Source organism: Maniola hyperantus, chromosome 25, assembly GCF_902806685.2.
Source record: "Maniola hyperantus chromosome 25, iAphHyp1.2, whole genome shotgun sequence".
NCBI classification, from domain to species: domain Eukaryota; kingdom Metazoa; phylum Arthropoda; class Insecta; order Lepidoptera; family Nymphalidae; genus Maniola; species Maniola hyperantus.
Window position 1 is genome coordinate 5,233,396 of NC_048560.1, and position 13,051 is coordinate 5,246,446.

Below are 13,051 nucleotides of genomic sequence, written 5' to 3' on the forward strand. Positions count from 1 at the left end.
TCATACTGAAATTACATTTAACTTTGGGGTAACGGGTTTGAAAATGAATATAACTTTCTTTCGCAGGGCGTTAGGGAAATCATGTAACTAAATTTCTAATTCAAATACTTAGTACAAAGTCGTGCGATACGATGCCGTGTAGAATCCGATTAGGGTACTTATACAAAAAAACCTATCTATTCCTATTCCATAAGGGCAAAAGTAAATGTTTAACAGGAAAGTAAGTAACACTAGACGCAAAAAACACAATCTTGGGACATCGTGAAATGAAAAGCTCATACAATATTATATCCCCGGGGAGTAAAAAGGCGTAAGTACCATAAAAACTTTCCCCTAAAACTTGGCACATGCTTGAAAAAGTTTCATTTATACTTTGGGGTAACGGGTTTTAAAGTGAATATAACTTTCTTTCGCAGGGCGTTAGGGAAATCATGAAACTACATTTCTAATTCAAATAGTAGCAAAGATAGATTTAAGTGTTCCGGTACGATGCCGTGTAGAATTCGATTAGGGGTACTTATGAGTTTAATAAGACTGCGGTGGCAGTTTTAAGTTAGCCCGCTTTAGCGGGTTCCGTCGGGGTTCTCTCTATTTCTTTATGCCATTATACAATGGCATAAAGAAATAGAGAGAGCCAGCTCGGCAAAAAAATTTTTTTCGCCATTTTGATTTTTTAGGGTTCCGCACCTCAAAAGGAAAAACGGAACCCTTATAGGATCACTTCGTTGTCTGTCCTTCGCCGCAGTCGGGCGAATTAAAAAAACTGGTTATACACATTTTCAACCTTGTCCACAGGTGCACAATGCCAAGAGTGAAGAAATGTCTGATCTACATCGGCATAGCGGCGTTCCTGCACCAGCTGCCCAGGTTCTTCGACCTCAAGTACGTGCCTCATGTCACAGTGTGGCGTGGACACTTTGAGGAAGTCTGCAGGGTAAATATCTTCTTCAGAATCTTATATCTTCTCCAGAATAATTTATAGTGAAACTTATGTCGTCACATGATGAAACTGAGTGAAAAACGACTAGGCAACGACACGGCGACGACACAACAACGACAAAGCGACGACATGACAACGACAAGGCAACGATACGACAACGATAAGGCAACGACAAGACAACTACACGGCAACGACAAGCGATGACACGGCAATGCCACGACAACGGCAAAGCGACGACACGGTGACGATACAGCGACCATACGGTAACGACAAGGCGACCACACGGCAATGACACGACAGCAACAAGGCAACGACACGGCAACGACACGACAACTACAAGCGACGACACGGCAACGACAAAGCAACGACAAGGTAACGACACGGCAAAGACACGGATATTAGATATCTACGATTTGAATTTGAGCATTCCATATCGAAATATTACTACTACTATAAATTGTAGTTGTTGAAGTAGTATAAAGCAGTTGCTCATTAGATCTCAATTTCATTTTATAGTCGTAAACTTGTTCGGATCAGATTTCTCGGATTCGGATCGGATGTAATATGTAGAGAGAAAAATAGTTAGGTAAGTTATAAATTATTGACTTTATTTAAAAAAAATCTTTTCTTTTTTTACAGGTCGAAATGGCGTCTTGGGTGCACGCAGTAACTCTGGACGCCTACTTTATAACCTACTTCGCATTCCGCGTCCTATTCGTCCATTTAATCCCGTGTACCTCTTTAGTAGTCCTAAACGTCCTGCTCTTCCGAGCAATGAGAACCGCTCAAATAAACCGACAGAAGTTATTCAAGGAAAACCGAAAATCTGAATGCAAACGCCTTAGAGATTCGAACTGCACAACCTTGATGCTTATTGTGGTTGTAACCGTATTTCTAATGGTAGAAATCCCCGTAGCAGTCGTAACGATACTACACATAATTTCTAGTACCCTAGTAGAAATTCTAGACTACCACATCGCTAATATACTTATTTTAATAACGAATTTTTTCATAATCGTGTCGTATCCTATAAATTTCGCTATATACTGTGGAATGTCGAGACAATTTAGGGAGACCTTTAAGGAGCTTTTCATAAGAGGTGCCGTGACAAGTCGGAATGGGGGATCGAGTAGGTACTCCCTCGTCAATGGCCCTAGAACCTGTACTAACGAAACTGTTCTTTAAAAACTTTTATGGTGGAAACGCACTGTTACACGCCACCCCATTCACGCCACGTATATTTTGTAACATGTAAAATCATGGTATATATCCAGAAACTGCAAAGTCTCGATCACCGCCGCAAGGTCGCCGGCTTATCAGTGTTTTATAGGATATATTTCGGAGAGTGTGCTCAGGAACTTTTCGATCTTGTCACCCCTTCACCATTTTACCACCGAACCGCAAGACGTCGGGCGAGTTTCCATCCTGATGTTGTCGACATTCCATCTACACGCACGAAACGTTTTGCGTCATCATTCCTCATACGTATGGCTAAGGTTTGGAATACTCTTCCGCGATATGTGTTTCCTACAAATTACAACCTGGGTATATTTAAAACAGTTCTACAGTCCACAAATATCCAAAATATCGAAATAGAAATAAAAATAAATCCACAAACAATCTACAGTTGTACTGTCTACAAATAGTATTTAAAATATCGAACATCGAAATATATTTTTTAATTTAATTTAATATAAACATAAACAAGTGCTTTTGGATCGATGGATTTCCTACCGAATACAACCAGCAACAACCTCGTTCGCTACATATTTTCAAATGTAAATTTTTAACGTTTTATAAGTGATGGCTGTCCCCGCGCATTGCTCATGTCAAATTCACGCTTTTTTTATCTTTTATACAATGACGATGTATGGATTTTTATGGGCATACTTTTAACATAATTTTAAACTTGTGTAACTCGGTAAGTCTAAAATTGACTTTGGAACTTTATTTACACTCATTTTCACAAACAACTTTCCGAATTTCCGACCTTTTGAGGCATAGCGTAGGTGTCGCGACGAACGTCGCGAAATAGTTAATTGTACAAAATATAAATAGTAATCATCGTAAAATTAAATCATCCAATTATAATATCTAATTACAATAACGAGCAAAGCGAGATTAGAAGGAGAGGAATCCAGAGCCGGACGCTTAAAATACTATGGTAAGTTGTCTGTGACTTTACTCTGTGGGTCTAATGGTCTATACTTGAAACGCGACGCCGACTGTCTGTGGTCGAAGCCTTAAACCACGGCGCCCACCATTTTGTTAACTGACTGGATCCGAGCACGGCAGCCTCGCCTCAAAGCACGCCTGCCGTCATCAGTTCGGTGCCTCGCATCCTGTATTATTACTCGTAAGTGGCTAACTATAAGTAACTATATTTGATTGCTATTAATTGTGTGCATAAGGAACGTTTCCATGTAGCCAACGTCGAGAGTCGTAAGGGCCCTTTATTGGCAGGCCTTAGTCGGAATAGTAAATCGTCAGCGTCGGGAGCCATTGGGACCCTTGTTGGCAGGACTTGGCTGGGAGAAAGTAATCCGTCAGTATCGAGAGTCGTAGGGGCCCTCGGGTGGCAGGCCTTAGCGTCGAACCGCTAACTCTCGATACAGATGACGAGACCAGCTAGCTCTCGACGTCAGTGACGACCCCGGCTAACTCTCGGCGTAAGTAGCAAGCAAAGGTGTGGCACTTTGAGCCGGCACGAATAGCCAGTTACCTGACCGAAACGCGGTAGGTCAATGGGACCCAATTATAATCCTAATGGCTGGGCTAATGATGGAACCGTTCCTCCTTTAATTTAGCGCTAGTCAGCACTGGTCTTCCCCGCTTAGCGGCGAGGAAGACAGTAGCCCCGGCAGATTTCGTCTAGGCGAAATCTGCCCGTCCCATATATGTATTACAGAGTGCGAGGCAGTGGATTCTGTCCTATGCGACGGGGAGGAAGGCCGCTTCCTCGCCCGTCGCCTCAGTGCCGCGGAGACGGCGCATTAACCTGGTGTCGCACGCGCAAGCAGACTGCGCATCGAGCAAGGGTGAGTGCATAATCAAACATTCACAAACTAGCCTTCGTGACGTCTCTGGTTTCAACCCTCAAACCCGGGCGGCAAGCCGAGTCTAACTAAGCATAAACAGGAGGCGCCACGACATGGTGGAGGTGCTGAGGATCTGATAAATCAGTAAATGAGCTTTCAGCAAAAAATGCTAAAAGAAAGAGGGTTGTCAAATAAGTTGTGAATGTTGTTATGCACTGACCTAAATCAGACATGTCTCGACAAGTCTCGACACGTATAGAGCGGCAAAGACCATTAGACCTTAATAGGTTATTTTCATGTCTTGTTTTCTCGTAGCTATGTGATTTGTTCTGAATATGATTATTCTTAAGCGTGAATGACCTACCTACCTACACATGAAAATTATTTTTCCTACTATTGAGTTTTGATACCTACCTACAGGTGATGAATAATTCTACTTATAACTAACACTTTAAACTCTAATACCTACTTTAAATAAGCAAAGTTATGTTGCATTTCACTGATGATTTTAACGTTTTCTTAGACAGTTTTAATATAAATACCTACAATACATTGTAGTGAATAGTGACAAATGTTCAATGTTTAATTTAATAAAGGATAGGTACCTACCTAATGTGAAGAATAAAGGAGGATGCTGTGCGTATAGTCCTATAATAGAATAAAGGAAACCGAAAATTAAGAATAACCTCATTCTCTGTTAAAGTCTAATTGTAAAGATGCGACGGTATTACCAATGTTCTGAATTATTATATTCACAATAAAGTGACACTGTTATTGCAGTTTAGTGGAATAATTATTATAATTATGTTGATCCATGTGGGACTAAATCAATTAAAATAAAAGTTTGAGCTCGCATGAACTTTCTGACAAATTAAGATTATTGTAATATCATATTCAACTGAGACTTAAAGATGAGTCAATTTCAAAAGTGTTTAGGGTTCCGCACCTAGTAAGAAAGAAAATCAATTCTAAAGGTTATCGTTTCTTGTATAACAGTTATAAATGTGAAAAAACCCTTGGTTTCGGTGCGCAAGAAATTCTTTTTTTTTTCACAAATTTTATGAATGAAACAGTGAAGTGATATGGACATTAACAATAGACGATAGGTACCTAGAGCAGTCACCTGCGATAGTACACTGACCTTTGCCGGTGCATTCACACTGGACTTGCTAGAACGGTTAAATAGTTACACACATACCTACCCGACTTGAGATTGCTATGATCATACAATTTTGATACGAAGGGGTCAATCATTGAATGCTTATGCTGAATGGTCACACAGTGTGTGTGCCCACGCATACCTAGTAACTGAGATGATTAAATACTAAAATTGAGACCCGGTTTAGCAATACGAACCTTAGGCATGAAATAAAAGCCAGTAGAATGTACAGAGATTTAAGAATATTTGTAGAAGTTTATTGAATAGAGGTATAATGCTACTCTATTTTACTACATTCTATATCTTGTTGCAAGGGTAGGCATAACCCTTCTAGCATGTTAGTGGAATTGTGTACACATCTGTGGGCAGATGACTGACAATTATTGATAAGGTCGTTGTCACACTATGACGACAGGGCCGGACTATGAAATTGATTTATGATAAAGTCGGTTACTTACTTTATCCGCGATACTAATTAATTTCATTCTACAACAACAACGGTACAAAATTATTTCGTTATAACTAGTCGTTGAAATTTATTTGATAAATTATTTGATGAATATATGAGATTTATAGAACAAGGGTCACCATGAATATTCAAACCATAGGACATTGATGTAACACAACAACTAAATAGAAGTTTTAAATGAACTTTAAAGTGAAATAAATGAAAGATGAACGATCATTTGAAAAATAGATCTACGATACTGACACAGATAAATAAAATTAGTTAGATTAAAGAAAATTTTTTGTTTTGGCCAATCCGCTTCCTTTCTTTTTCTCTCGCTTTTCTCCTAAGCGGTGCTATTTCATTTATAGAGAGACGAGCCACGAAGTTCCCGGTCACAACGAAGACATCAACTAAAATTCTAAAAACCTTAAACAACTAACCCGTTTTAAGGAAACTTTTATCTACTAATATTTCGAACATACCGACAAGATGGATCAAAGTCTCTTGGCGATATTGCACTCAATGAAAACAAAATTACAAAATTTATCAACCAACGCATCTCAAATAATAGAAACTCTTGATGATCCAACCACTCAATCTCCAACGATTATACAAGAAGCAGAAATTATTTCTTCGAAATTACAAACTTTGTTAAATAGATTGAGCTCCGAATTGACCAACTACTTTCGATTAAGCAACGATCCTGCGCCTGATGACATATCCGAGATATCTACAGTACAATTAGAAGCCGAAGATATATTGTGTGAACTTAAAGTCAAAATTAAAGAAAAGATTAAAGTAATTGAACGAGAAAATCAAGTCAACAGGGATACGAATCCGAATCTAAACAGCCGGCTACCGAAACTGAGTTTACCGGAATTCGACGGCGATATCCTGCAATGGTCAACATTTTGGGATCAATTCAGCTCAAATATTGACAAACGAAACTTAACCGATGTCGACAAGCTATTGTATTTAAAAGCTTCATTGAAAGGTGAAGCGAAGAAGATCGTGGAAGGCTTAGAGACAACAAACAAGAATTACAGTATAGCACTAGTGACATTAAAAAATCGATATGGGAAGGAAAACCACATAATTGATGCACACTACTCAGCGCTGTATCGTGTCAAGGCTTCCACCGCAATGAATGTCACGGAGGTGAGACAAACACTGAACGAGATCGAACGACATCTTAGGGTGCTTAAATCGCTGGGCGAGGACATAAACCACAACCATCTACGTTTCCTAATCATGGAAAAATTCCCGCAAGAAATCATTTACGAAATGAAAATGAAAACAAACACCGAGTCCATCGAGGAGATAAGGAAATGCCTCGAAGTCATTATCACGGCTAGGGAAGACGCAGAGAGAGTTATCCAAGGAAAATCTGAAGACAATTACACTACCCAATCTCTACATGCGAATGCATCCGACGACAATAATATGGAAGTAAAATCCAAAAGGCCAACAAATAAAGGAAAGTCTATAAAGAAACCCGAAGCAAAATTTCAAAATAAAAATCGGGGATTATTTCAAGGTTGTCAGGGAAGTTTTAAGAAACAATTCAAAAGAAAATGGGAAGAGCAAGTAGGAAACCAAGAAAGGCAACACGAAAAGAAAAGAAAACTTCACTGCATCTTCTGTCAGGAGAACCATTTTAACGATCAATGCAAAGCCTTTACAACGTTACGAGAAAGGAAAAATAAATTAATTAACCGATGCTACGCATGTCTTCGCATAGGACATACCGTAAAGATATGTGAGAGAAAAATAAAATGTGCACACTGTAACGAGATTGGATCTCACAATCGGGCACTTTGTCCTAAAAATCTACAAAAGGAGAGTGAAACAACTAATAAATAAATAAAAATAATAAATAAGAATGTAAATAATAAATAAGAATAATAATAATAAATGATTATATAAATAATAAAAATACAAAACGAATCAACTAATACGTTAATGCAATTAGATACCAAGGATACTACTATACTTCAAACAGCAGTTGTGAACGCGAAATCTGAAAAGGAAGAACATCCTGTTCATTACTTGCATCATTGTGTCCATCAGAAGGAGAAAACCATCAGAATTATATACCGACTCCAAAAAAGCGTTTAAACAAATGTCTATGAACTTAAGGGAGTGCAGTTCTAATTCTTATGAATTTATGACACAAATCCCAGACTCGTCAAAGGAAATCCGTGTTAAGATATTAGGACTTGATTGGGATTTAAAGGAAGATCTACTTCAATTGAGATACAAGATCGACTCTAATGCGAACAATAAACGGGAAGTATTGAGAGTGATCGCTTCAATATACGATCCTTGCGGATTTGTCGCACCACATATTCTACCTGCTAAATTATTTCTGCAAGAGCTTTGGAAAACCAAAATTAAATGGGACACCACCTTTTCAAAACAGATGAAGGAAGAGTGGTCGACAATACGTGAACAACTAAACAAGATTAAAGAAATATCAATACCCAGATGTTATATGGCGAATGCTCAAAATAACGATGTTCAATTGCATTGCTTTACCGACGCGTCTCTCAAAGCTTCAGCAGCTACTGTATATATAGTGAATGAGAACAAGATCAGTTTCGTCATTGGAAAATCTAGACTTGTACCTATAAAGGATCAGGATAATTTGAAAATTCCTCGATTAGAATTACTCGGAGTATTAATTGGAAGTCGTCTTATAAAATGTATTCGGAACTTTCTTTCTGCAAAAGTAACACATAAATTTCTTTGGACCGATAGCCAAATTGTAATCGGATGGTGCAAAGTCTTCTAAACTTTTACCACAATTCGTAGCAAGGAGAATCCAAGAAATTGAACGAAACAAAGAATTGATCATAAGATATGTTCCCTTAGACCTAAATCCAGCAGATGTAGCAACAAAACCTTACAGCGCTTGTCAAGATAAAGCGAAATAATTAGCTGGATCTCAATATTTGTTACAAGCATCTGATACATTGCCACAAAGGGCAACGAATAGTGATCCCTTTTTGTTTCGGGAGGCTCTTCCGAATGATAGTGAAGATGAGGAAGTTGAAATTAATGAAACTATTTCTGTAATATAGAATAAACGAAAAGGAACAAGAACATTATAAAAGCACTGTCTTAAGGATCGCGAACTATCTACAGTAACGAAGGAAATTGAAAGCGGTGGTAAACACACGTCCACTCACCCATATAGATGCCGAGCTGGATCATATATTGAAACCAGCTGATTTCTTGGCTGTAGGAAAATGTATAACAGTAGAGACTACCCGGAAGGAACCTTTAGCAGAAGGAACCGTTACAAAAACGGAACTAGTTAAAGGTTGGAAAAGAGCTCTTAAAATCCAGGAAGAATTTAGAGAAATGTTTTCTAATCGTTACCTTCTCAGCCTTCGAGAAAGATACCAGCATTCACATAGAGATCCAAGAGTCACTTCTAAATTAGAACCTCAAGAAGGACAAATAGTCCAGATAAAGGGGGAACATCCTAATCGGGAAAGCTGGCGAGTTGGGAAAATAACAAAACTTATGAAGGGGAAGGATGGATTTAGCAGAACAGCGAAAGTAAAAGTAGATAATAGCGAATATATTAGATCCATTTCACACTTATATCCACTGGAAATGGACGAACAAGAAGCTCACGCTCTAGCTGACAAACCTAGACCAAGTTACAACTATATACCTTCCGAACGCATAACAAGAGAAGTGCACGAAGAAACCACTGGAGAAACCAGTGAGATACGTAGTGGTGAAATCGATGCACCTGAAAAGGAAAATGATCACACCATACAAGACCATAATGAGACGATGTTAGAGGATCAACTTCTGCCAGAGGAGATTACTAACGAAAACGAAGTAGACCTTTCTTCCGAGGAGCCAAGACCCAAGAGAGAAGCGGCTGTCAGGGCCCTCGAGAAGATTAAGGAGTGGACGCAGAATCTTATCGTCTTATTGTAACTTCCGTTGTTGGGGAGTGTCGCGACGAACGTCGCGAAATAGTTAATTGTACAAAATATAAATAGTAATCATCGTAAAATTAAATCATCCAATTATAATATCTAATTACAATAACGAGCAAAGCGAGATTAGAAGGAGAGGAATCCAGAGCCGGACGCTTAAAATACTATGGTAAGTTGTCTGTGACTTTACTCTGTGGGTCTAATGGTCTATACTTGAAACGCGACGCCGACTGTCTGTGGTCGAAGCCTTAAACCACGGCGCCCACCATTTTGTTAACTGACTGGATCCGAGCACGGCAGCCTCGCCTCAAAGCACGCCTGCCGTCATCAGTTCGGTGCCTCGCATCCTGTATTATTACTCGTAAGTGGCTAACTATAAGTAACTATATTTGATTGCTATTAATTGTGTGCATAAGGAACGTTTCCATGTAGCCAACGTCGAGAGTCGTAAGGGCCCTTTATTGGCAGGCCTTAGTCGGAATAGTAAATCGTCAGCGTCGGGAGCCATTGGGACCCTTGTTGGCAGGACTTGGCTGGGAGAAAGTAATCCGTCAGTATCGAGAGTCGTAGGGGCCCTCGGGTGGCAGGCCTTAGCGTCGAACCGCTAACTCTCGATACAGATGACGAGACCAGCTAGCTCTCGACGTCAGTGACGACCCCGGCTAACTCTCGGCGTAAGTAGCAAGCAAAGGTGTGGCACTTTGAGCCGGCACGAATAGCCAGTTACCTGACCGAAACGCGGTAGGTCAATGGGACCCAATTATAATCCTAATGGCTGGGCTAATGATGGAACCGTTCCTCCTTTAATTTAGCGCTAGTCAGCACTGGTCTTCCCCGCTTAGCGGCGAGGAAGACAGTAGCCCCGGCAGATTTCGTCTAGGCGAAATCTGCCCGTCCCATATATGTATTACAGAGTGCGAGGCAGTGGATTCTGTCCTATGCGACGGGGAGGAAGGCCGCTTCCTCGCCCGTCGCCTCAGTGCCGCGGAGACGGCGCATTAACCTGGTGTCGCACGCGCAAGCAGACTGCGCATCGAGCAAGGGTGAGTGCATAATCAAACATTCACAAACTAGCCTTCGTGACGTCTCTGGTTTCAACCCTCAAACCCGGGCGGCAAGCCGAGTCTAACTAAGCATAAACAGGAGGCGCCACGACAGTAGGAATCGCGAGCCTATTACGATATCTAGTTTGCATAGCGTGTTAATCGGCGATTTTTCGATCGCGTCGGGTGTTTATAATCCGGTATTTGACAACTAGTCAAATCAGTAACATTTTATCAAACGTCAAAACGTCAAAATTCTATGAAATGCCGGTATGTGACGTCACAACTATTTGACGTGCTTTAGGTTATCGATAATTTAAAATGGTTGTCACACATAAAACTAACAAAGGATGTGGAATTTACGTATTTTGGTAGACGATCTATTTACTTAATATAATCACTGAGAAATAATTTATTTTTGACATAGTCAAATACCGTATTTACCTTCGTAGCGTGGCGTCTGGTGGGGTGGCGTAGCGTGGCGTAGGGTGGGGTGGGATGAAGTATAGTGTCAAAAATGCGCTCGACTCGACCCATGTTGTATATAGAACGTGAAGTGTTTAGTACCTACTTTATTGTTTGTCCATTATCAGACATAGACATCATCATCATCATCATCATCATCATTTTATATTTTCTGTACTTATATAACGCATAAAATTTAACTTCTCACGCGTCATTTTAACTTTATGTGTCGAACTTCATGTGAAAAACTGTACGATTTTAGTCCTTATTTCTGTAGACATGACAGTTGACCCATAGAGTTACGAGTAGAATAGCGCGTGAGGAGGCTTTTTTTTTTTTTAAAGAATTTTGTACGGACTATATGTTTTTTTGCTTTCTTTGTTACATGTGTATAATACACTATATTATAAGATATCTGTAGGTAGTTTTTATGAACTGTTGTATGATTTATTGTAAGAAAAGATACTTTTTCGCGACTGTGCAGTTACCTTATATCAAAGGGAAAAGATTTGATAACTTTTTAATATATCAAAGGGAAAAGATTTGATAACTTTTTAATATTTAAATAATAGATATACATATTTGTTGTCTGTGTATTTTAATGTTGTACTTATATATATTGATGAGCTAACTACACAGCCCTTAAATGGTGAGCCCCCATTTAGGAAAAGTATCTCTCTGTGTAAATAATATTTTTTAGTCTATGGCATGATTTTTTTGTAACTTAGACACCTATTTGTAAATTAAACTTTAAGACCTAGTCGTTGTAAATAAACTTGTACAACAAAACTTTTATGAAGATCTAAATATTGTATAACTTATGGCATAATTTTAGGTAAACTAAATAAATTATTATTAAATGGAGTTATTAGTTTTATTTCTGTCGTATAGGAAATAAAAAAGCGTATTTGTGTACGAACACTGCAAAAAGTATCATTAAAAATTTACAGTATTGAGATTTTAAAGTATTTTTTTTGGTCAAAATATAAAAAAATATTATACTATTAAAAAATACTTTATAATACTTAAAAAGCTTAAGTTTGAAGGCCTCCCTGGCGCAGCTGTAAGCGCTGTGGTCTTATTAGTGGGAGGTCCCGGGTTCGACTCCTGGCAGGGATTTGGAATTATATAATTTCTAAATTTCTGGTCTGATCTGGTGGGAGGCTTCGGCCGTGGCTAGTTACCTACTACCCTACCGACAAAGTCGTGCCGCCAAGCGATTTAGCGTTCCAGTACGATGCCGTGTAGAAACCAAAGGGGCATGGGTTTATTAAATACTGCCATACCCCTTCCAAGTTAGCCCGCTTCCATCTTAGACTGCATCGTCACTTACCACCAGGTGAGATTGCAGTCAAGGGCTAACTTGTATCTGTATAAAAAAAAGCTTAAGGTTCCCCGATTTTTTTAAACTTAAATAAAATCGCGCGTCACGTCTTTAATATACGCCTTTACTTCTCTAATGTTGCAGAAGTATAGGGATGGTCTTCAATAATAGTCAGTTTCCAATTTCACTTCACTGTATTTTTAAGCATAGCTTGCGCCTTCGACTTAATTCTCACAATTGACCGCCATTTTTATTAAACCTACGCTTTTTATACTAATTTGACAGGACAGCAAAACTGACATATTTTAAAGGTTGGTATTATTTAACTTCCAGTATTTTACAAATTGCAAAGTGATTGAACTAAATGATACTTCCTGTGACGTCACAAATCATTAACGTAACAATTAAATCAGCTAGATGTTAAACATGACACAAAATATGTTGATTCAAATAGTTAACAATTAAATATGACTCATAGTCCATTCCCGCCAGATATAAATAACAATCAATCCATTGTATAAGTCTGGATGCCTCATGATGATGGCAGCCATGGAGATGTGGTTTTTGACATTCGGCCATCCTGGAAAGGCCGTGTCTCACGGCACTCAGATAACATCCCCGCTTTCGCACCATCAGTCACCTGACAAAAGAGAAATACCGAACAGTATT

General features: G+C 39.1%; 1 protein-coding gene across 1 annotated transcript; it reads left to right on the forward strand.

Moving 5' to 3' along the window:
* Positions 1-681: 681 nt before the first annotated feature.
* LOC117993994 (sex peptide receptor-like) lies at positions 682-11,283 on the forward strand. The gene is made up of 3 exons (XM_034981871.2): positions 682-934; positions 1,580-2,949; positions 10,712-11,283. Exons 1-2 carry the CDS (start codon positions 803-805, stop codon positions 2,123-2,125), a joined length of 678 nt encoding a protein of 225 aa, XP_034837762.2. The 5' UTR covers positions 682-802; the 3' UTR covers positions 2,126-2,949; positions 10,712-11,283.
* Positions 11,284-13,051: the final 1,768 nt, after the last annotated feature.

What these genes read in the sequence shown, in the direction of transcription:
- LOC117993994 (XM_034981871.2), top strand. Translation starts at nt 803, where the DNA reads ATGCCAAGAGTGAAGAAATGTCTGATCTACATCGGCATAGCGGCGTTC. An exon ending in ACTTTGAGGAAGTCTGCAGG is followed by an intron (nt 935 to 1,579) that starts GTAAATATCTTC and finishes CTTTTTTTACAG; the next exon opens with GTCGAAATGGCGTCTTGGGT.